This window comes from Vicugna pacos, chromosome 2 (genome assembly GCF_048564905.1).
Source record: "Vicugna pacos chromosome 2, VicPac4, whole genome shotgun sequence".
Lineage (NCBI taxonomy): Eukaryota > Metazoa > Chordata > Mammalia > Artiodactyla > Camelidae > Vicugna > Vicugna pacos.
The window spans coordinates 118,615,294-118,639,759 of record NC_132988.1 but is presented as its reverse complement, the minus strand read 5'-3'; the positions used below and the strand labels follow the sequence as shown (position 1 = coordinate 118,639,759).

Sequence of the window (24,466 nt, the reverse complement as noted above, 5' to 3'; positions counted from 1 at the left end):
CCCTGGGCGGCATCCCAGCCTGGATGGTCCCAACTCCTGCCTGTCTCACCGCCACCTCCTCCTGGTCCTGCGGGCCCGGCTCAAATGTGCCTCTCATGGAAGATGGGTTCGGGTCACTGGGCCCCTGCTGGACCATGTGGTCACTGTCAGCTTCCCCACTGGCCTGGGTTCTCCTTCAGGGCCCAGGGGTCTCATCTCATCCACTCGCGGGTCCTGCCCAGGGCCTGGCACCGGCTCAGGGGGCCTGAGGTCTGGGAGGAGGTGTTTAAGGTGTTGACACTAAACCCTGTCTGCAAGGATGGATTACAGCCCAGAGGAGGAGGTGGGGTGTCAGTGTGAAGTGTGTGTGTGTGTGTGTGTGTGTGAGTGTGCAGGTATATGTCTGTGTGTGTCTGTATGAGTGTGTGTGAGTGTGTAAGTATATGTCTGTGTGTCTGTATGCGTGTGTGTGAGTGTGTGTGTGCGTATGCAGGGGTGGTGGGCTGCTCTCATGTCCAAGCCGGGCCGCACTCACCTGCCCCCGTCCCCCTCAGACACCAAGTGCGAAGCCAGAAACAGAAGGCCGCCGCTCCAGGTGTGCAGAGCTTATGCAGCCACATAGAGGACCTCCTGGAGCAGCTTTCCCGAACCCGAGGGCACCCGGTCAGGGCAGAGGCTGCCAGCTGACCACGGCGGGGCTTGCCCTCCAGCTCCTGGCTCCTCTCGTTGCAGAGAGGAGGAGATTCCGTCCAGCTGGGCCCACGCTGCCAGCCGCAACCCTGGCCTCCGTGCCGCCCCGGGGCCCCTCAGCCGGCCATCGGGGGAAGTGAGCCACACTGGGGGAAGTGTGTGAGGACGCAGTGACATTATCACGTTGCAGGTGGCACGTTCTGGATCCAGCAACCGAGATGGTCAGTGTCATGGCCCCCTTCCTGCTCCCAGCCCTGCTCGGGGTCCCTGGTCCCAGGTTCTGGGGCCAGGGTGTGTGTGTGTTCAGGGAAAGGTTTACAAACAGCATTATAATAAGGCAAACACTGATCATATTCATTTAATCTTTGTTAAAAGCATCACAAATTATTTATTGATTTTTAAAAAGGAAAAGTAAGAAAGAATTGATCGCCTCTCTGTATGTGCATATACGGAGTCTGGGCTCAACCTGGTGGAATGGAACATCAGCTGCCCACAGCAGGTGCCGGCTCGGGCCCGGGTGCCCGGGGGTCCCTGCACGTCAGATAGACCCTCAAACGTGTAGCCAGATGACCCCGCAGACCTACGTGTCCATCTATATGGTTACAGGGCAGGAAAAGTGTAAGGTTATAGATGCCAACTCTTCCCCCAAAAGGTTTTTAATAGAAATAATAACATAAAATACAAGAAAAATACAAAGAGCTAAGGGGAAACCCCACCCAAATAGCGAGAGACGGAGCAGAGGGTCTGGGGAGGTCCAAGGGGTCGCCACCCGCAGGCCCCGGCGAGCTCGGGGCTGTGTCCCGGGGACTCCGTGCCGGACGGTCCTGATGGGCGTCTGATCCTGGTCCGCCGCTCACCAGACAGGCCGGGTTGGGTGGGCGGCCGGACACAAGGTTTACTAAGGTGTGTCTGGAGACTGCAGGCGGGCAGGGAGCAGGCAAGGGCCCGGAGAATCCAGCCTCTTTCCACACAGACCCCCAGCTCCGGTCTCAGGTCCCCTGCCCCAGCCCCTCCCCAAGGAGGGTTTTGAGGACAACTTGCCAGGTGCGATCTGCAGGGGTGGGGAAGGCAGGGTGGGGAGGGGGATGTCTCTGCGCCTGGCCCTGTGACCTGCAGTGACCCCTTGCGAGCTGGTCTCAGAGTTGCTCTGAGTCCCCACGTGTGCCCCCAGGGGGCTGGGCTCCAGGGACCCCCCCCCACTCCACAAAGACTGAGGGACTCCGCGTGTGGGGTGGCCCTGGGCGTGAGGATCCATCCCCGGGTCCCCCCTCCCCCACAGGCCCTGCTTCTTCTCTAAGGAGGTGGGTTAGTGTCCCCTAGACTTCATTCTGGACTCACCACGGCCAGCGGGCTCCTAGCCTGGGCTGTGGTGTCCCCGCCGCTGAGGAGAAGGCCCCGACCACCTGGAAGCCCAGCCTGGGGGAGGGGAGTCGGGGGAGCAGGGGGTCCTGATTTTCAATTTCAAGGCAAAAGGTGAAAACCCGCCCCCGTATACTCCTGGGGTCCCTGAATCTAAGCATCTGGGAGTGACCAGACTTGCACTGCACGGGGAGCAGAGGGCTGGTTCCTGGGGCGCCTCTGCTAATTGTCTTGCTGTGTGACCTTGGGAAAGTCACTCCCTCTCTGGGCCAGTTTCTGCATCTTCAAAAGGAGGGGCACACTCCTGGTGGCCCTTCCAGCTCTGCGTCCTAAACCTCTTCTGGCTCCTGGGTTTCTACCCGCGCCCCTCAAACTATGAGGAAGCACAGAACACTCCGTCCTTCCAGAGGCCGCGTGCCCACTAAGAGGAGGGGCCCACCGTCGGGAAACGTGCGCGGGGGCGCCACCTACTGGCTGCCTGCGGAAGTGCAGGCACTGGCTCCCTTGGACCCCCGTGGGCCCCCAAAGGGCGGGGGGGGGGAGTGGGGGCCAGAGAGAGCCTTTGCCCGGTGGGCTCCGGGAGACAAGGCTCCCAGGAGAGGCTGAGGAGCATCCCTGGGTGTTCTAGAAATGGGTTCCCGAGAATGGGGCTATTGCCTGGCGATAAAAATAGGAAGTTGAAAAACCCTCCCCACCAAATGCAAACAGCTACCTAGAGAGGTATTTACATTATCCGCAGTTTAAAAACTGGGGGGACAGCGGGAGGGACTGGATCCTGGAGGGGTGGATGCCCTGCAGAGAGACGCCATGCGGGCAGGAGCCGCCTTGCTGGGGTTTGTGAGGAGGAAAGCAGGGCTGCAGTGTCCCTCTGCAGGGACAGGAGCCCGCGGTGCAGGGCCGGGTGGGTCTGTGGTTCTGAGAGTGCAGGCAGCCCAGCAGGCTCATCTCCCAGGCTCCAGGGGGGCCCAGCCTCGGCGTGAGGAGGTGGGCCCAGCCTCGGCTGGGGTGATGTGGTGTGGGCAGCCAGGGCGGCTGAGGGGGAGTGACCAGGGTTTGGGGGGGGGTGTAGCTGGGCGGCGCCATGGGCCTGTGTCCAGGGAGGGTGGGAGCCGGCGGGTCCGCATGCGTCCGCGGGCTGGGCAGGCTTTAACTGGACAGAGGGGGCATCTGTCGCCTTGCGTGGGCGCAGCTGGAGGTGTCTTTCCCGAGGTCTCTGAGGGGGTGCCAGTCCCAGCCCCAGTGCCGGGGGCACGTGTGGTCCTGTGCTCTCCGCAGGGGATGAAGCGACAGACTGGAGAGAGTTCTGGGCGAGGGCCTCCGGTGCATCAGCTCACCAGGTAGCTGTGCATCTCCCGGGAGTTGATGCTCAGGACCACACCGGAGTGGTTCCCTGGAAACACAGAGACGCGGGCATAAGCACATGCCCACCCTAGGCCGCAGGGCCAAAAAGAGACAGAGGGCCGTGCGGGACACAGTGTGGCCTCAGCCAGTGTGCGCGGGTCGTGCCTGGACGCAGGTGCGGAGGTGGTGAGGGTCTCTGGGCTTCCTGGGCGGGTGCCTGAGGGTGGGATCTCCCGGTGCTGTCACAAGCAGTGGACCCAGAGGGCCGCTGGGGGTGAGGCTGCCACCCACCATACCCACTGACCTGCAGGGAGGCCGCCCTGGGCATCGGCAGCAGGGGGATGTAGGAGGGGCTGGGTCCCCCCCTGGCGGGGGGGGCTGCAGGGCGGCATGGCCAGGCGAGGCCCCGGGAGGCGGCGGGAGAGAGAAGGGCATAGTCAGGGTCAGAGACGCCAGGGTTAGCTGGGGGTCCTGGCTGCGATCTGACATCAGGGGAGGAGGAAGCAGCCGAGAGCATCCAGCCAGGCTTCGGGGGTACGGGGTCACAAGCCCCAGTTGCCGGGTGAGCCCTCATTAAGGCCCATCACCTGGCGGCCTCAGTTTTGTCATCTGTAACTTGGGGGCAGTAATGGTGCCTCCTCTGAAGGACTGTGATGGGGCCCAGCAGGGAACTGCACCTGCAGATTTGGGCAGCCTGGAGCAGGCCAAGTGCTCCAGTAAATAATGCACTATTATTACTATTATTGCTCTTGGGGGCTCTCAGCAAACAGCTGCGGGGTCAGGAGAGCGGAGCTCCTGTCTTCCCGGGACACCCACCCCTCTGCCCAGGCTTGGGAAGCCTGGGTCCACCGGGAGCCTCGGCCGCCACCTCTCATGCGGGGTGTGACACCACCTGATGAAGGTGGGGGCCGGGCCATGCCGGAGGCTCTCCAACCACCCCTGCCCGGGGCGGCAGAGGGATGGGGCAGTGGGGTCCTTGGGGATGTGCAGGGAGCTGCCCTGAGCCTGGGGCTGCAGCCGGGGGGAGGGGCACAGGCTTTGGCTCCACCTCGCCAGGGACTCGGGGAGGTTGAGTGGCTGTTCTGAACCTCGGCGTCTCATCTGTCAAGCGGACACACGGCCAGTGCCTGCCTCCCAGGCTGCCGTCAGATTGTGTTGGGGGTCGCTGGGCCTGCGCCTGGTGTGGAGTGAGGGGTCATTGTGTTCGAGGGGCTACAGATTCACTGGTCTGAGGATCTCAGCTGGGCTGGTGGGTGTAGGGATGATGGGGCCATTGTGCCAACAGTCAGGGATCCCACCGAGGTCGGGGAGCTGGAGGAAGGGCGGGGGTCTGCTCCTCGAGCACTCTCGGGAGAAACTGTGGGACCTGGGCTTCGGGGCCAGGCCGGCCTGGGTTTGGATCCAAGGCCAGCCACTGTCCTGCTGTGCCTCCTGGGTGACTGACAACACCTCTCTGAGCCTCACCTCCAGCCATTTAAGAGGTGAGGACAGCAATTTCCGCCTCTCATGGTTCCAGGGACACCAGGCACAGGTGTGAAAGGATAGAAGGACAGCAATACACAGGCGTCCACAGGTCTGATTTAGTCCCCACAGCAGCTCTGGGGCTCTGGTCATCACCTCGTCAGACAGAGGGGACACATCGCAGGGTCTGCCTGGCCCCAGGTCAGGAGGCGGCGGGGGGACACGGGCGGGCAGGGAGGCGGGTTTCGGGGAGGGCGTTACCTAGAGTCTGTGGGTGGAGGTCATCATCTATTAACCCTTCACCCTGGATGGCGCTCTGCGCGCCCTGGCTGCGGCTCACGGGGCTGGTCATTTCCTGCTCCTTCTCGTTGTGCATCTGGGCATACACGGTCCTGCCGGGGCGTTTCCTGTGGGCAGAGGTGGGGCTCAGGGCTCTGCCCAGGACGCTGCCCTGTGGGCCCTGAACCACCCCTGTGCCTGGTGCTGACAAAGCTCCCGGGTCTGTCTCCTGCCCTGCCGCTGCTCCAAGCCACCTCCTCCAGGAAGCCCTCCCTCCTGTGAGCTCCCAGCACGTGGAGTGCTCACTATCCATCTGTCTCCTCTGAGGGCACGCTGCAGGGAGAGGGTAGTTTATCCTCCTTCATGTCCCTGTCACCCGGCACCTCTGGGAAAGCCACATCCTGAGCTCTGGCCGGGTTGGCAGGTATGTGTTCCCAGGCAGCACAGGACACTGACTGCCTCTGAGAGGACTTTGCTGAGTCCTGTCTGGGTCCCAGGGCTGTGCCGTCCTCCCGTTCCCTCCTCTCCAGGGGCACAGGGAGAGGAGAGCTGGGATGGGGCTCAGGACCCCCTGGGCCAGGCTCCTTCATGTCCAACATCCCAGTTAGTTGGAGCAAATGGCCCCATTTTACAGATGCGGGAACTAAGACTCTAGTGGGAGAACCAAACATTGGCAGTTTTCTGGAAATATTTAGATGGCAGGATGCACACTCAGGCCCCAGGGCGGGTGGGGCCGTGATTGGTCCCAGGGGACTGTGGTACTTGGTGGCTGTAAACCTCTGAGACGTGGGGGCTAGTTCTTATGCAGCCAGGCCCAGCCCATGCCGGCTGATACGCCAACCAGGAAAGCCCATCTCTCTGGGCTCCACAGGCCATGTCAGAGCCTAAAGCCTCAGGACAGCTGGGGCATTTCTCTGCTGCCCAGCTCCTGTCTGCTCTGCTCTCCCGCCCCAGGGGACCTAGTGCTCCAGGGGAGCGCACTTACCCGTAATTGTGCTCCACTGTTTCCATGGCAGCCGCCTCCTCTCCACCTCCCCCCTCCCCCCGAATGACTAACTCAGTACTAAGCCCTCAGTGCACTGGGCACCAGGCTGGCCACGTACACCCTCCCCTCTCTCTTCTGGGCCTGACTCAAGGTCCTCCCCTTCCTCCTCCTTCCCCTCCTCCAGAAGCATGGCAGCAGGTTCCCTCTGGACCCTTTATGCTGCACGCGATAAATCTGAAGCAATTTGTGGAAACTGCAGTCCAGCCCTCAGAGGGTCTGAAGAACGCCATTTAAAGAGACCAAAATCCTGCCCCTTTCCCCCGACCTGCCAGGCCTGCCTTCCGCTTCCCGGGCAGTTCCTGCCGCCCTGCAACCCTCAAGTGCGCCTGGGGAAGCCCAAATGGGCATCTGCACCCAAACTGAGGTCGGAGGAGAAAGAGAAAGGGGCGGGGGAGGGGGCAACTCTGGCCTCCGGCCATTGCCTCCAATAAGGCTCTGACCTGGGAGGCAGCACCTAACCTGTTCTCAGCCCCTCGGGACCCCCACACCCGGGGCCTGCGTCGGCCGAGCCTGAGCTGGGTCTCAGACACGTGGTGACAAGGAAGGAGGGCATCGTAGGGTGCCTGCAAGGGCTGGGGGGCTGCATCTGCTCCTGCCCCCACCCCTCCCCCTCCCCTCACCTCCCCTCCTCCTCCCCTCCCCCCTACTTAGTCCTCTTTTACAGATGAGGAAACTGAGGCTCAGGGAGGGGAAGAGACTGGCAGAGGCCACAGAGCTGGTCAGTAGCGGGTAGGATGGGGTCTTCGATGCTGACCCAGACCTACGGCCGTCTGGGCTGCCCCACAGGTTGGGGGCTGTCACTCAGAGTCAAGGGTGCTTGAGGACAGAGTCCCAGAAGGGTCCAGGGCTGAGGGAAGACTGGGCTGGAGGAGGGACCCTTGGCCTCAGAGGAGCATGGAGTGGGGAATGAGCCGAGTTTCTCCATTGTCCCCAAGGGCGAGCTCGCCCAGGGAGACTCCGAGGCCACTGGAGCTGAACCAGCAAGACAGGGAGAAACAGCGGGGTCGGATCTCACCACTGCATTTTACAGGAAGTAAGTCTGGTGACACTGCTTGGCTGTTTTGCTCATTCCCAGGTCCAGAATCCAGGTGAGTTCAAATTCACCAGCCCCTTGGAGGTGCCCACAAGTAGTTCCAGCACAGTGGGTTACTAAACCCATTTTACAGATGCAGACCAAGGTCAGAGGGGAAGAGAGGCACCGCAACCCCTCCTGATGACTTGCTACCCCACCCCTCCCACCCTGGGGGTCCTTGTGCAGCCCCTCTGTCTGGATGCAGGAGCTCTCAGGGAGACGGGGTGGACGAGTGATGGAGGAAGCGTGGAGGGGCACAGCCCGAGGTCGGACCCCTACTCCTTCCTCCTCAGCTTTGTGGCCCTGGGCACGTTGCTTAACCTCTCTGAGCCCGGGTTTCCTCATCCGTCAAATGGGCGTGGCCTCAGTGGGTGGAGAAGAGAGGAGGATGGAACCAGGGAGGGGTCCAGACAAGGCCCCTCCCCACCCACAGCCCACCACAGGCCCTCACGACCCTCTGAGGCCCTGCTGGGAAGCTGAGCCCAAGGCTCAAGATCAGCCCGGGAGGGAAGCCTTGCCTTTTGAACTTGTAGAGGATGAAGGCCCCCACCGTGAAGAGCCCGATGACAAAGAGGACCGCCACCGCCCAGTAGCCGCCACCTCCTCCCAGCCTCGGAGAATCTGAGAACAAAGCAGGCCGTTAGCCGTCACCGTGGCATCCCGCGGCCTCCCTAGCTGGGAGGACGGCTCACCTGGTCTGGCAGGTTCTTCAGGCCTGGGTGTGGCTGGGAAGTGTGGGCAGATTTGACAGGATGAGGGGTCACGCTCTGCAGCTGCAGCCTTGGAGGAACCCCCGCCCTGGCCCCCAGGTCTCCCACTGTGTAAACCCCAGCCCTGGCCGCACGCCTGCGGCGGCCGGAACTCCTCCGCCCAGACCTGCACTGTGCGGGCAGGGCCCTTCACGGGAGCAGAAGGCAGCCCTGCAGCTTCTGCGAAGCCCCTTGCCCCGCAGCGGGGAGGACAGTCCACGGTGGGGGGCGCGGGCAGAGACAAACTAAAACAAAAGCTCTGTGTTGCCTCTGCCAGGAGGGACAGTGGGGCCCTTCAGTCTGGCCGGGTTTCAACCGGGGCGACCACCCAGCCAGGAGGAGTGTGTGGGCTGCGGAGGGGCCCTCTGCTCCCCCCCACAGTGACAGGCATTGTCCGAGGGGCCGGGACGCACGCGCACCCCACCCTGCAGGGCGAGCCCAGGCCAGGCCTCTCACCTGTGTCCACGTCCCTCATGGCCACCAGGACCCGGACCCCACCTCGCAGAAGAAAGCTGATCTTCTGTGCGTTCAGCGCCTGCTGGATGGCCGTGAGCCTCTGAAAGCACAGAGAGGGGGTGTGGGGGCCTCAGAGACCCATCTGAGGGAGCAGGACAGCCGGACAGACGTCCGCCCCAACTCTCTCGCGCCGTGGGCCTGGGAGGGCCACTCAGTCTTGCTTGGCCTCAGTCGCCTCAGCCATAAAATGGGAATGCTGGCCACCAGCCAGCTCTCACCAAGAACCTACAATGGGACGCGAGGTGACCCAGACGGGGCCCTGCCCTCGGAGAGCTCCAGTTCAGTCCGGACCATGGAGTTGGGGAACCCCAGGGATGTTCCAGGAGGCCCCCAAGCCCGGACGTCATCAGAAAAGGCTTCTTGGAGGTAGAAGACCAAGAAGAGGACAAGATGGGGACAGGACAGGTGACCCAGGCAGGCGAGTGACCCCACACCCGAGGCAGAGAAGCCCCGGGAGGTGCCATTGCTGGATCATGGTGAGGGGGAGCAGCTGGCCTCTGGGGCGCCCAGCTGGTTGGCAACTCACAAGGGGTGTTCAGAAGGGAACCTATCAACCCAGGTGAGTGTCAGGTGTCACCCTTCTGCACGGGTGGGTGCAGAGGTGCTGGGGGAAGCAGGCCCTCCGAGGGATGGCGGTCCCCGCGGCTCCCGGTCCAGGGCCTCGGGAGGACATGCCTGGGGGGGCCTCTGCTTACCGCCTCCCTGAGCAGCGTGTTAGCAGCTGCCATTCCACAAGGACTGTTCCCCGCTCATGGGGCCGATGGTCCTGAGTCAGGGACCGTGTAAACAAGAAGCCACCAGCCCCAGACTTGAAGGATCTGGAAAAGCCCTGGTTCTGCCCTTGCCCTCGTGGCCCAGAGGGGTCTCCTAGCTTCCTGTTGTCCCGCTGTCCCTGTGGGTTTGCCGGGCTGCACATTTCATACAGATGGAACCACACGATCTGTGGCTTGCTGTCCCGGCGTTCTTTCCCTGAGCGTCGTGTGTCCGAGGCTCATCCAAGTTGCAGCAGGTAGTAGAATGTCACCCCTTTTTACAGCTGAATAATAGTCTGCGGTGTGGCTGGACCACCTTCTGCTTATCCGCTCATCTGCGGGGGGGGCATCTGGGTTGTTCCACCTCGGGGATATTATGACTGATGTCGCTGTGAACCTCGGTGCACACGCATGCGTGTGGACACACATTTTCAGCTCTCTCGGGTACACCCGGGGCTGGGGCTGCGTGTCATACGGTAACTCTGTGCTGAACGGTCTGGAGACCCGCCAGACCATTTCCATGGCGGCCGCACCTTTTATGTGCCCCTCCCCAGCAGTGAACGAGGGGACGGCTCCTCCACGCGCTCGCCGCACTAGTTACTGTCTGCTTGTTAAGGAAGTGCAGCCTCCCTAGAAGGCGTGCCGCGCTTCTGATTCATGGTTGAGTCTCCAGCCCAGTTGGATGGGGGCTGGTTTCTGCTCTGTCCTGGAATCCACGCCCAGGGGGTCTCCTGGACGGTGTCTGCCCACGTTCCAGTGGCCCTTGCCGTGAGGTGGGGGTGGAGCGGCCAGCTGAGCTGATGAAGTGGGGGTGAGCGTGGCACACCCCCTGGGAATTCATCGAGCCTGGTTCCCTGGGCTCCCCCTATTTCCACACCACTGTGACCTTGGAGGCCAGAGGCTGTAGCCACAAGGGGGTGGAGGGCGGGCTGCCTGCATCCGACAGTGATGGGCCAGAGGTAAGCTTTCACGTGACGGTGAGCCTCTGAGGCCCCCCTGCTTGTGGGGATGACCACCAGACCCTCAGCGGCGGGCGGAGGGAGGACCGCAGTCCGGTGGCCACAGGTACCTTGTCGCCTGTGGGACTCCTCTTCCTCGTGGGCCTGGGAGGGGGCAGGAGCACATGCAGGTCGGCCGAGGTGGGCAGCCCCGGCTTTACAACGGTCACCAGCAGCTCTTCAGGGATGCCGGTCTCCTGCGAGGACACAGGGAGCCACTCTGATCGCCTGCCTTCTCTGTCCCCTGCCACACTCCAGGGCCCCCAGGAACACCCTCTCTCCCTACTTGGCCTATTAAGTCCCGGCCATGCCTGACCCTTGCACACCATGGGGATGGTCCCAGCATCCTGAGGTGTCCCTCAGCCTTTTGCCTCCACATCAGCCTCTGCTCGGCCAGGCCCACCCCTGCAGTTCATTCCTCACACAGTGGCCAAGGTGAGCAGGCCCCACCCTGGTGACATCTTCCTAGGGGTCAGGACTCCTGAGCATATAATTCTCTCAACCCACAAAGCTTATGCAGGTCCCTCTGCCTCCTGGAAGTCCCACTCCATGCACATTCATCTGGAAAACTCCTGTTCATCCTTCAGTGCCCAGGACAATATTACCAGCATTATTAACGGACCAAAGGGCGGCATGGTCGGGGTGGGCCTCAGCCTGTGACAGCCTTAGATGACTCGAGGAGTCTGGAGGGCCAAGGGCTTCGAGGGCTAGACGCACGGCCTTTGCTTTCTGTGAGCTCCCAGAAGGTACCAATCACCCTGAGTCCTCGCTCCATAGCGAGTATGCAGCCCGGGAGAGAAACCCAGTGAATCAATGAAAATCACTTTAAAGAGATTCTGGACCATTGAGGGACAGCAGCTGTGTCTTGGGCAAGCAGCTGGTGCTCACTAGATGTGCATGGAGGGAGCAGTCACGTCCCTACCCCGCAAAGTGACACTCCAGCTACGTGTCCCCCAGGGCCAGGTAAGCGGCCCTAAATGGCTTCCAAGCACTGTCGTCAGCCGCCCTGAAGGCCAGATCACTGGAACTGCAGGGCAGCCCACCTGTCCTCCCCTGCCCTGCCCTGGGCGCTCCGGCCCCACCCCAGCTTCTCTGAGGCACCCACACCCCATAGGTGCTGAAGTGGCTCTGCCGCTGGTGGGCGGGGGGCACCTTGGAGAGGAGTCGGGACACCACCAGGCCAACGTCCTCTCTCCACTCAGGGGTGTTGGGATTGTGGGCGTCCAGGTCCTTGGAAAACTGCAGAGGCACCACCTGAAATTGATCTGGGAAGAAGCAGAGACGGGGATCTGGTCAGTTCCGGGCACCCGGCTCTGCTTCCTCCGTGGAGGGTGGCCACACCCCTGGACGGCCCGGGACTGGTCCTGGGTTTGGACCCTGTGGCCCACTTTTGGAAAACAAGATTCCTCCCTGTCTGTGCACCAGCAGCTGTCCCAGGCAGACCCACGTCACTGGCTGCCGTTTAGAAATAATACAATGACAAGGGCACAGAGATGTGGTGGTGAGGGCACGGCACTGACATGGGAGGGCGCCCGGCACGCGCCAGCCTGTGAGACCTGCCCCGTGAAACCTGCCCCATCAACTCGCAAGGGCAGACACACCCTACGAGGTTGGCCTCCCGTCCCTCAGGGGTCCACGGAATTTGGGCTGGTACCCCCACCAGAGTAAGAGTCCCCTGAGAGCAGAGGTCCCACCTTCTCCTTCTCTCTCATTTCCCAGGGTCCCCACCTCAGACATCTATTCTAGGACCACCAGCAGCGGGTGGTGAAGCGACCCCGGCACCGGGAGCCTCAGAGCTCACTGTAAGCTCTCCATTTAGCTCCTGAGCCTCTGTGTCCTCCTTTGTGAAGACGGGAGGAGGCTTTGCGGGGATGAGCAGCGCAAGGCACGAGTGTGCTGTGAACTATGAACTCAGCATCTTGCCGTGCGGTGGAGATGATTGCTTCAGGGCTCAGGGCCAGGGGTGTACGTGTGTGTGAGTGAAGGAATGGGTGGGGCAGCCCCCCACATATTTAACTGATGTCTGCTGTCCACAGGAGAGGCTGTTTTTAACGTGAAATGAGGTTTTACGGGTGTGACAACAGCAGCATGACACTGGGCGGGGAGGGTCTCGTCCATTCTATTGTGAATGCCTCCCCCCAGGAGGGGCGTGGAGCCCCCGTGAGCACAGAGCAAGGGGACCCAGGCTCAACAGGACACTCGACCAAGTCGGCATCATGCGTCCTCCTGAGGTCAGACACAGTCACGTGACAGTCCTCGGGCCTGGCTCCGGGAGGCCGGCGGCCCGCTGCCAGTGCCGGCCCTGTTGTTGCGGGGGCCTTCTGGCGTCCCTCAGCCGCGCCCTCGCTGTGTGGGGCCCGTGAGTGCCGAGGGAGGCCGGGGGTGGCAGAGCTGCGCACGCCAGCCCCTCTGCCCGGCCCGCCCCCGCCCCGAGGCGCCTGAGAAGGAGGGGATACGCTGCCCGCCCCAGGGCGGGTGGGGGACTCACCCAGCACGCGGACCACCTTGGAGTCCTGCAGCACCGAGGTCCCGCAGGCAGCCTGCACCGTCACACGCACGTCCCCCGTGTCCCCAAACCGTGTCGTCACAGAGTTCTCCAGGGAGAGCAAGGGCTGCGGGCACAAGCGGGGATCAGGGCCAGGCTGAACAGTGGGCCCCGCGGTCAGTCTGCTGCCCAGGGCCGCACTGAGGACGCGCACTCCCCCCACTCTCATCACGACGCGGGCACCGGGGGGCATGGGGAGGGCCTGGTTCTAGGCTCCCAGCATGAACAGGAGTCTCCCAGTCGCCCCTCCCCTCCAGAGGCTCCGAGACCCCCACTATAGCCAGTGTCGGGGGCCCATGTGGCTGCGGGCTGGGCGCCCTCCCCATCCCCTTCATCGTCCCGCCCCCTCACTCAGCTGTGCGTGGCCCCTTCTTCCTCGGACCCCAGAGCCAGGGGGCACACACATCAGGGCTGGGTGTTGATATCAGCTCGGACCTCCGCAGACGGGAGACTGAGGCTCTGGGAGGTGCGGTGACCGGCCCCAGGAGCTCAGCTGGAAGTGGCCCAGCTGCGACTGAAACCAGGGCCGGAGCCCCTCCCTCAGCCCTCCAAACACAGCCCCTCCCGTCTGGGCTCTCAGCCGCTGTTTGGGGACTCTGACTGGAGGTGCAGAGCAGCAGTGCAGAATGAAGGAACAATGCCCCCTTGGGGTCTCGAGGCCCCTCCCACCAGGCTTCTGTCCTCCGCTCCCCACTGCTTACAGGACACAACCCACAGCCCTGGGTGAGGCTTCTGAAGTTGGGCCCAGCCCTAGTGACCCCCTCCTCCATGACGCCTTCCCTGACCACCCCCACGCTCAAACCTGAAATGGCCTGTCTCCCCTGGAGCTCTCAAATGGGTCACCTGCCCCCTTCCTGTGACCCTTGCCACACCCTAATTCGGTCACCTACTCTGTTCACATGTCTTTCCCAGGAAAAGGCAGAGTCTGATCCTATACCTCCTGCGTCCACCACACTCGGACAAAGCCGGACCCCACACAGCTGCTCAAGGGGGAGGAAGGGTTGGGGTGCGCCTGCCTCAGCTCCACGATGTCACGCACTGTGTCCTGCCCAACACGGAGGGCAGTGCCTGTCCCACTATCTGCCCCAGGTGGGAGCCTGCAGGAAGGAGGGCCGGCCAGGGGCCCGGGGCCAGCGCACCTGCAGGCTGTGACCGATCCACCAGTAGAAGACGGTGAGGTTGGGGTTCAGGGGCAGCAGCACAGCTGTGAGGTTCACCTCCTGGTTCACGCCAGTGACAGGAACCACTTCAAGGTAGAGGGCCTGCAGGGGGGCTGCAGGGGCCAGGAAAAGGTTAGGGGTGGGGGGTCAGGGCACTGGCCGTCACAGGCTGCTTACTGTCACTGTCACCACTAGCCTCACTATGTTCATCACCGTCATCACGACCGCCATCACCACCACCACCGTCATCTCCATCACCACCATCACCACCACCATCATAACCACCACCATTACCACCACCACCACCACCATCACCACCACCATCACCATTATAATCACCATCACCACCACCACCACCATCACCATTATAATCACCATGACCACCACCACCACCGTCATCTCCATCACCACCATCATCACCACCATCACCATTATAATCACCATGACCACCACCATCATCACCACCACCACCATCACCATCATCACCACCACCATCACCATTATAATCACCATGACCACCACCACCACCACCACCACCATCACCACCATCACCACCACCATCACCATTATAATCACCATGACCACCACCACCACCATCACCACTACCACCACCACCATCATCTCCACCACCACCGTCATCTCCATCACCACCACCACCACCATCACCACCATCGCCATTATAATCACCACCACCACCACCACCACCATCACCATTATAATCACCATGACCACCACCACCACCACCACCACCATCACCACCATCACCACCACCATCACCACCATCACCACCACCACCACCATCACCATTATAATCACCATCACCACCATCACCACCACCACCACCATCACCATTATAATCACCATGACCACCACCACCACCGTCATCTCCATCACCACCATCACCACCGTCATCTCCATCACCACCATCACCACCACCACCACTGTCATCTCCATCACCACCATCATCACCACCATCACCATTATAATCACCATGACCACCACCATCATCACCACCACCACCATCACCATCATCACCACCACCATCACCATTATAATCACCATGACCACCACCACCACCACCACCACCATCACCACCATCACCACCACCATCACCACCATCACCACCACCACCACCATCACCATTATAATCACCATGACCACCACCACCACCGTCATCTCCATCACCACCATCACCACCGTCATCTCCATCACCACCATCACCACCACCACCACTGTCATCTCCATCACCACCATCATCACCACCATCACCATTATAATCACCATGACCACCACCATCATCACCACCACCACCATCACCATCATCACCACCACCATCACCATTATAATCACCATGACCACCACCACCACCACCACCACCATCACCACCATCACCACCACCATCACCATTATAATCACCATGACCACCACCACCACCATCACCACTACCACCACCACCATCATCTCCACCACCACCGTCATCTCCATCACCACCACCACCACCATCACCATTATAATCACCATGACCACCACCACCACCACCACCACCATCACCACCATCACCACCACCATCACCACCATCACCACCACCACCACCATCACCATTATAATCACCATGACCACCACCACCACCGTCATCTCCATCACCACCATCACCACCACCATCATAACCACCACCATTACCACCACCACCACCACCATCACCACCACCATCACCATTATAATCACCATCACCACCATCACCACCACCACCACCATCACCATTATAATCACCATGACCACCACCACCACCGTCATCTCCATCACCACCATCACCACCGTCATCTCCATCACCACCATCACCACCGTCATCTCCATCACCACCATCACCACCACCACCACTGTCATCTCCATCACCACCATCATCACCACCATCACCATTATAATCACCATGACCACCACCATCATCACCACCACCACCATCACCATCATCACCACCACCATCACCATTATAATCACCATGACCACCACCACCACCACCACCACCATCACCACCATCACCACCACCATCACCATTATAATCACCATCACCACCACCACCATCACCATTATATCACCATGACCACCACCACCACCATCACCACCATCACCACCACCACCATCATCACCGCCATCACCATTATAATCACCATGACCACCACCACCACCATCACCATTATAATCACCATGACCACCACCACGGCCGCCCTTACTGCTGCGCAGACCACCGGGGGTGTGGACTCGAGCCCAGCCTGCCTGTCTCCCTGCCCTGGGCTCCCTGTGCTTCCCCAAGGACCCGGTCTCTCTTTCACTTGGCCTCAAAGGGGCAATGGACTTACAGTTGACCTGGACAAAGAGCACCGCCTCGTCGTGGCCTGCCACGTTCTCGGCCCTGACAGACACGCGGTAGACGCCGGGACTCTCGTAGCGGTGCCGGATGGGCTCCCCAGTCAATGTGAGGTTCACGTACATGGCCTTGAAGCCGTCCCCAAGGTCCACCTGGTACTTGGTGGTCAGGACATCACCCTGCAGGAAACACCGTGGGGCCACGGAGGAGTGGGTCACAAAGCTGAGGGGTCAGTGGTCTCGTTCACTCGTTCACTCCCTCACTCCTCTCCTCAGAACGAGTGGGCCTGGGACCCCCAGAGAACCAGGTCTGCTCTGCCCAGGGGGCTCCCAGCTGGGGTACGGGGCAAAAGCTGAAGGAAGGCTAAGGCGGGGCCGGGGCCAGGTTTGCATCTCAGAAAGCTGACCCAGCTGGGCGAGGGAGAAGGTCAGGGAGGCACTGCAGAGGTGGGCCCGGGGGGCCAGGGAGGACCACTGGGGCCTGAGCCGGGAGCCAGGAGGGTGAGGAGGGACCTCGCACTTGCTGGACGGTGTCAGGAACATGACTAGAAAGATCTGCATGTCTGAAGACTCAGTCTCCCAGGAAATTAAGGAAACATTATTTTTCCCTCTCTGATGATGTGGTTCCTGCGTTTAATTTTATCTCACTCTCTGCGGTACCAGAGTGATGCTCAGATGTAGGGGGTCTGTGCAGGGAGGGGCTCCCACCGACCGCTGCCTCTTCCCTGCGTTTCACCGTCCACACAAGCCATCTAATCACCCTGTACACCTCCTCACCACCAGCATCCTCCTCCCAGTAACCGTGTTCTCCTCACAGAGTTGGGGAAAGGAAACTGAGTGAGGGAAACAATAACTTTTTCAGCTTCGTGGCAAGAAGTTCTCATATTCAGTCTCATCTCTGCCCCATCACCCCTCCCTGACACCCCAACCCGACAGGGACACCCTGAAAACCATTTCCTAGTGATTAAGAATGAAAAACAGCTTCACTACTGTTTAGCAACCCTCTTATTTGACACCTGCCAAAACTTACAACTTGATATAAAAGAATACTTTTATATAAATTATGTTCATTTGACGTTTTTTACAAATATGGGGTCATAGGTTGAATAGTGTCCATCCCCTCCCACAACTCATGTCCACTTGAAGCCTCAGAATGCACCTTACTTGGAAACAGGTCTTTGCAGATGTAATGCATTAAGATGAGGTCATACCAGATTGGACAGGACCCAAATCCAGTGATTAGGGTCTTTATAAGATAAAGGAGGGGATTTGAGGCACTGAGGAGAAGCCACGTGAAATGGAGGCAGAGACTGGAGGGACCCCAGGGTCCCCAGAAGCTGCAGAGACAGAAAGGGTCCTCCCTTGGAGCCTCTGGAGGGACCCTGGCCCTGCTGACAATTTGATTTTGGATTTCTAGCTTCCAGAACTCTGAGAGAAGAAATGTGTGTTGTTTCAAGCCACCCAGTTTTGTGCCACCATTGTAACAGCCACTTACACATATAAATTCTATTATCCCCATTCTATAGGTTGGAAGACTGAGGCTCCAAGTCCAGAACCCGCAGGCTGGCCCACGCTCTGGTGCTCTCTCCATTTAAGGCAGCCTCATGGGTGGCAGTGAGGGGTCTCAAGTCCCACTTGCTCTGGGAGGGAGGGGTTTTCTGTGGTGCATCCTGGGAGCCTGAGTGGGACCTGCAGCTTGGACGGGCAGGTGCCACACCCACCTGGGGTCCCTGCTTCCTGCCTGAGAGTGGCTAAGGTCGGCGCACTTTTACCTGTCGAGACACTTCCTTGGTTAAGGCACCTCACCATAACCAGGAAAGTAGCAGTGTCAACGCAGGGAAAGGAGAAAACACAGAAGGCAAACAGAAAGAGCCAGAACGGAGACACTGCAAAGTAACCTAGCACCCGCCACCCACACGCGGGGCCTCCATGCAGGGCGTGTGTGTGTATTTACCACCAAGCACTTCAGAAACACGCAAACGTCCTGCATGCAGCCAATCGCCAGTTCACAAGTAGGTGTAGGGGATAACACCGAGAGACCATGTCCCCGGGACCCACTTGCCCGTGCTAACATCTCGTCAGCTTTAGTATCACAACTTGGAACCCACACAGTTACAGCCGAGATAAGGAACGGCTGAGTCATCGCTGGGGTCCCCGCTTCGCATCCCGACACCATGGCAGCCACTAACCTGTTCTCCATTTCTGTCATTTTGTCATTTCCAGAATGCTGTATAAGTGGAATCAGACCGTATGGAATCGCTGGGGGGAGCTTCTCCACGCAGTACAGCTCTCCGGACTCACCCAGGCTGGCTGCGGGTGTGTCAATGGTCTGTTCCTTTTCATTTCCGGGCAGCACCCGTGGGATAGACATACCATCGCGTGCTCACCCACTTGCCCACCGAGCGCAGCTGGGTTGTCCCCGGTTTGGGGCGATTACACATGAAGCTGCTGTGAACCGAAGCCTTTGCTTCTCTGGGATAGACGCCCGGGTGTGTAACTGCTGAATCCTGTGGAAGTCGCATGTTTAGTCTTTAAGGAAACCAGCAGCTCTCCAGAGTGGCTGTACCGCTTTACATTCTCATCAGCCACATTCGAGGGAGGCAGTTTCTCTGCATCCTCACCAGCATGTGGTGGTGTCGCTTTTTCACTTCAGCCACTCCTCCAGGTGTGTAGTGATGCCTCCTTGAGGGTCTGATCTTCATCTCCCTGGTGGCCAGTGATGCTGGATACGGCCCCATGTGTTCACACGCCACCTGTACCTGCTCTTCCGTGAACCGTCTCTCCGCGTCTTTTGCCCATTTCCTAGTTGGATTACTTGCCTTCTCGCTGTTGAGTTCCACGGGTTCTTTATACATTCCGGGTACTAGGCCTTGTTGGATGTGCAGTTTGTAAATATTTTCTCTGTTGCTGTCTTTTCATCTTAACAGGCTCTATCACAGAGCAGAAGTGTCACATTTTGACGAAGTCCAATTTATCAAATTTCCTTCCCGGATGACGCTTTTGGTGTCAAGTCTAAGAACGCTCTGCCTGGAGTCCTAGAGCCCATGTATCTTCTCCGATCTTTTTTTCTAGGAGGTTTCTAGTTTTCCGTTTAAGTCTGTGGTGCACTTTGAGCTGCTTTTGTATCAGGTGTGAGGTTCCGGCCGAGGTGCCTTTTCACTGGATGCTCATTTGCTGACGCCCAGCCTCCCTCTGCGGAGATGCTTTTGCTCCCGTGCCAAAGTCAGCTGGGCGCGTTTGTGCGGGTGTTTCTGCCTTCCCTATCCGGTCTTAGTTTCAGTTCTTAGATATTTACAGACCTTGGGCCCCCCTATATCCCATACTGTTTCCATACCTGGGTTGGCCTCTGTGTGTGTGTATGTGTGTGTATATGTGTGTGTGTGTGTGTGTGTGTGCACGCACGTGCTGGTATATGGACATGTCTGTGGTTGTGTGTGTGAACACGTGTGTGTGTGTAAGCGCCGTGTGTGTGAGAACATGCGTATGCACAGTGTGTGTGTGTGTGTGTGTGTGTACCCGCTCCAACCCCACACCCACACTCCTTCCCCACGGCTCCAACGAGCGAGCCGGTGGTCTTTTTTGGACTGCGGTGTGCGTGGGAGACCTCTTTCTTCCAAGAGCATCTTTCTGTCACATCTCTCTGTGATGCTGCAGGCGAGGGTCCCAGCCCACTGGGGAGGGAGGGAGGCTGACAGGCAAATCCAGACTTGGCTCCAGTGGGAAGAGTCAAGAACTGCGGGTGTGACTGCATGGCCGGGATTCCAGCCTCTAGGGGGCAGCATGCGGCCGCTTTCCCTGCAAGTCTGTCCCGGGGCTCCAGGCGGCAGATGGGTCCACTCGGAGGCTGCGTGTAGTCCCAGGCCGGGCAGGAGGCTTCGTACTCCTCTGCTGCGAATGGAGCCCCACCTCCAGCACCCCAGGGCTGCCTGGGGCACGAAGCATGACTCAGGGCCAGGCCCCATCAACACGTGGATGGGGACAGGAGGGACTGCGACCTGCCCTAGGACAGGCTCAGGTCTGGGGGCCGCGGGCCAGGCACTGTCCACACGGAGTCCCAAGGCCACGACCCTACACCAGCTCCATCACTTGTTACTGTGCGGCCTCAGGTGAGCGGCTGTAGCTGTCTGAGCCTCGGTGTCCCCAGCTACAAACGAAGCCGTTTGACTCTGAGGGGGAGGGAAGGGAGCTCGGACCCGCAGGCGCCCACGCGTACAGCTCTGGCCTCACACACAGCCAGGGTCTCCGTCTCCCAACATCGAAGACCTGGGTCGGCATCACCCTGCCCCACCTGCGCACACTTTGAAGGACACCTAGTGAGCACACGCGGTGATAAAGCCCCACGCACTTCACCCGACATATTCGTCAACCAATGTCCAGTCGAGCCGTGCGCCCCGGAGGAGCTGGGATCCTGGGGGAAGCTGGCGGCTCTGACATCTCCCTTGTGCTCTTCTGTAGCTCTGAAGTTCCTGCATGTTGGTAAGCTTTTCTAATTTGTTTTTGAATGTTCTGCCGTAAGCACTTGTCACCTCCATAATCAGAAAAACAAGCATGCTGCATATCAATTTAAGTAAACTGAGAGGAAATTTAAACAATAACCATCGATACTTTGGGAGCACAGGGTTTTTGGTGATATTTATATTCTCATGTTTTTAATGTGTCTTTTCAATGAGTATATACCATTCTTAAAATCGGAAGAAAATGTAGCACCTGTACTAAAGGAAAAAAAGACGAAGAGACTGGGAGAAAATTCACGTGCGTGCGTGCGTGTGTGTGTGTACTACATGCAGTGTATCTCTACATCATCCATTTATATTCATAGACATTTATTTATATACAGATATAGATTTAGATCTATGTCCACAGTGTATCTGCCTATCAGTCAATCATCTGTTTATTTATCATCAGAATTTACCTTTGGCTGTGGGATTACAAGGAATAGTGTTTTTTTTTACTTCTTGCTTTTCTTAAGACTGTCAATTAACTAAACCAGCATAATTAGAGGTTTAAAACACTGTATTGCTGCCCACAGGAACGGATACATCTGACATCACCGTCCAGCTAACACACCACCCCCCGCACAGAGACGTGTGAAGCCGGGTCCCTCGGCCTGAGCTGGCTGCCCACTGTTAGACTCCCTCACCTGAGTTCCTGTGTCATTGTTTCAGTGCTGGTCTGGTCCCAGGAAGGGATTTCCGGCCCACTGGCCCCTCCCGCAGTTTGCAAACCCAGGTCCACGCTGCGCGGCACGAACGGCGCGGGGGCGGTGAGAACACTACACGCTGTTCTGTTCGCCCAGACGAAGTGGCCTCGCGGGGACGGCACCAGGGCACCAGCCGCCCGGAGGAGACCCTCACCTGCTCCTGCCGCACCACGAATAGGACGTCCTCTCCTGGTCGCACAGCCACCGCCTCTCCACGGATGCTGACCTGCAGGCCCCGGGGCGGCAGGAGCGGGCACTGCAGCTGCGCCGGGCTCTGGCGCGGGTCCACGCCGCCCTCACACACGTTGGACACCACCTTCCGGTACCTGCGGTCAGACAGCGGGTCAGGGTCGCACGCACAGGCGGGGGTGGGCTGGCCCGGCCGGACCTGCTTGTCACCGTGCGTACGTGCGGTGGCTTCGGGCTTGCGACCTCCCTCTGCCAACTTCTGCCCTCCTCCCACCTCCACCTGATTGTTCTTTAGGCCCCATTTCGGAGATGAGAAAACGGAGGCTCAGCGGAGGCAATGACAGTGAATGGAGGACATTTCTTTGGTCTGATCGTGTTACTACCAATGACAACAGCTGTTGCTGCTGAGGGGAGGGCTGGGGAGCCGCTCTGAGTTCCGTGGCCTTGCTGGGGACTGTGGTCCGGGGAGGACTGAGTGCCCGAGGCGGGTGGGCGGGGCTCAATCTGGGCCCCACAGCTGATGCGCTAATTGGCTGTGGGCCACACGACCCCCTTCAGGCTCCTCTCCCTGTTACATGGAGGGAGTGGGGCCAGATGATGCTGAGTCACCAACTCACTCATGCAGCAAGTTTACTGAGTGCCTACTCTGTGCCGGGTGCTGGGGTCCGGGGTGATCGCTCGCAGCCCCTCCCCTTGCAGAGCAGACTGCCTAGTTGGGGAGGCAGACCTCACCAAACCATCTCCCCTATCAAGTGCCGGGAAGGAGCAGCACCTGGGAACCTGGGCCCGGAGATAGGGGCTTTCAGCTGAGATCAGAAGGGTGTGCAGGAGAGGGGAGAGTATCCTGGGCAGCGGAACCAGTGCGTGCAAAGGCCCTGTGGTGGGTGGCTGAAACCCAGAGTGGGGACAGGTGTAGGCTGAGGGTGGGGAGGGGTTGGTGGGCAGAGTTCGCTGGGGTCTAGTAAACTTTTAGGAGACAATGGGAAAATCACTGCTGGGGGGTGCATCATCCGACCTGCCATTTGTGATGCTCTCTCTGGCTACACTGGGATTCTGGGGCTGTAAACCTAACATCACTGCCAAAGGGCCTCCATCTGCCCACCTCCCTGTGCCTGAACTTCAGAAGTTTATCAAGCAAAACCACATTTGATTAGTTTGGAAGAAAATACGCTCCCTAAGAGCTACCCGCTCACAGCCCCTTGGTGCCAGATTCTGCAGGTGGCATGTAGCAGATTCTCTTGCCCTCGACACGGGGCCTGGCTCTGACCCTGCAGAGGAGTCCCTGCTGGCCAAGCCCTGGCAGGTGCGCTGGGGCAGCCGCTGTGTCTCCCTGACGGAGGAGAGCTGGATGACGAATGAGTGGTTAGAGGACAGAAGGATGGGTGGATGATGGATGAATGGACGAGTCAGTGGAAGAATAAATTGATGGATGATGGACGGATGGGTGGATGGATGAATGGATGACTGATGGATGGGGGAGTAAATGGATAAATGATTCGATGGATGGATGGATGATGGAATTTATGACACTGTGGTCCAAGCCTGCAACTTCTTGTCCTGCTTCTCGGTGCCGTGGGCTCAGCCCCGCCCCACCCTGGGGCAGTCATGGGGATTTTCTAATGATCCCACAGGCATTTCACTCCTCATGTCTTCCTCAGAGGGAAGCAGGGTCCTTTGGAGAGCATCCTTGGGGCCTCCTGGAGCTGCAGGTTCACAGCTGTTACGTACCTAACATTTTTATAGAACATTAATCCTTTATACACAATGTGCTCAGCCTCTGGTGGAGGGAAAGCATCCTACGTGCTCACACTTGCGGGAGGATCTACCATCGTGCACAGCGTGTGTTCGTCACACCACATACCGTGTGTCACGGAGCTGACAGTCCAGGAGGGGGACAACTGGCAAGTGTGACAATAACTGGGATGTGCACTCCTACAGAGTAAGCTCGGGGTCCAAGGTGGGTCAAGGAAGGCTTCCTGGAGGAAGCACCATTCGAGCTGAGGCCTAAAGGAAGTGTGAGCATCTCTGGCCCAGCTCAGGCCTGGCCACTCGGTGTTGGTCAATGGGGAAGGGTCCTGGCGCCGCAGGGGCTCCGAAGGACCGGGGGAGGGGTGTTAATGCTGTGGGAGGGCTCAGTCCCTGCAGCAGGTGTGAGCTACCCCTGGACTTTCTCTGCCCGTTGTTCTCTGTTCGGAGCCAGTTCAAGACTCCTTTTCTCCTTGATGCTGACTCTCATGGGCTTCGACTCGAGAACCCCCCCAGGTCAGCGCCTGGGGCGACTCACTGACTTCTCTTTCCTGGTCTCTATGCGGGGAGCTGTAGGCACCAGGCAGCAATGGGTAGGGGGCACCTACTGTGCTGCACTCACCCGAGGCTGCTGGTGTAGGTCTGGCCCAAGACACAGTCATCAGGCGGGGACATGGGGTTAAACCAGAAGTTGGCAAAGCACTTGTTGGCGTCGGACTCGAAGGAGGAGCGCTCAAATCCATAGTCACTGGGAGGAGGGAAAAACAGTGGTCAGGAGACAGCTGCTGGCGGGGATGGGAGCCAGCCTGGGGCAGGGGCCTCACACTGAGAGCCCACTATGCACCTGACTGTGAAGACACAGAGGCAGACCCACAGGGCCCCATCCCAGGGGGAGACAGGCCTGAAAGCTGACAGTTACGTTCCAGGTGAGAAGGGATGCAAAGAGCATTCTGGGAAATCACAGGAGAGCACTGAGCCCAGCCTGGGTGCCCTGGAAGGCTGCCTGGAGGAGGTGGGCTTAATC

The 24,466-nt window shown here is 59.4% G+C and overlaps 1 protein-coding gene and 1 long non-coding RNA gene across 4 annotated transcripts in view; one reads left to right on the top strand and one right to left on the bottom strand.

Annotated features, from left to right (window-relative positions):
- Window positions 1–1,017: 1,017 nt before the first annotated feature.
- Window positions 1,018–24,466, bottom strand: part of SORCS2 (sortilin related VPS10 domain containing receptor 2) — a 446,054-nt gene continuing 422,605 nt past the window's right edge. The window contains exons 17-28 of one of the 3 annotated variants that reach the window (XR_012062875.1): window positions 24,065–24,190; window positions 21,662–21,833; window positions 16,301–16,487; window positions 13,926–14,059; window positions 12,730–12,853; window positions 11,394–11,506; window positions 10,313–10,438; window positions 8,432–8,531; window positions 7,745–7,847; window positions 5,092–5,237; window positions 2,757–3,418; window positions 1,018–2,085 (exon numbers count right to left, since the gene is read on the bottom strand). Coding sequence is in view for 2 of the 3 variants with exons in the window: in XM_072946632.1 (XP_072802733.1) it covers window positions 3,354–3,418; window positions 5,092–5,237; window positions 7,745–7,847; window positions 8,432–8,531; window positions 10,313–10,438; window positions 11,394–11,506; window positions 12,730–12,853; window positions 13,926–14,059; window positions 16,301–16,487; window positions 21,662–21,833; window positions 24,065–24,190 (1,396 nt within the window). In the remaining variant the exon portion in view is untranslated. Of the gene's footprint in view, window positions 3,419–5,091; window positions 5,238–7,744; window positions 7,848–8,431; window positions 8,532–10,312; window positions 10,439–11,393; window positions 11,507–12,729; window positions 12,854–13,925; window positions 14,060–16,300; window positions 16,488–21,661; window positions 21,834–24,064; window positions 24,191–24,466 lie in introns of all 3 variants that reach the window. The other 2 variants (XM_072946632.1, XM_072946641.1) reach the window with 2 other exon arrangements.
- LOC140688120 (uncharacterized) lies at window positions 20,277–21,651 on the top strand. Its single transcript, XR_012062879.1, has 3 exons — window positions 20,277–20,413; window positions 20,541–20,783; window positions 21,337–21,651. It is a non-coding gene; the product is annotated as an uncharacterized lncRNA (long non-coding RNA).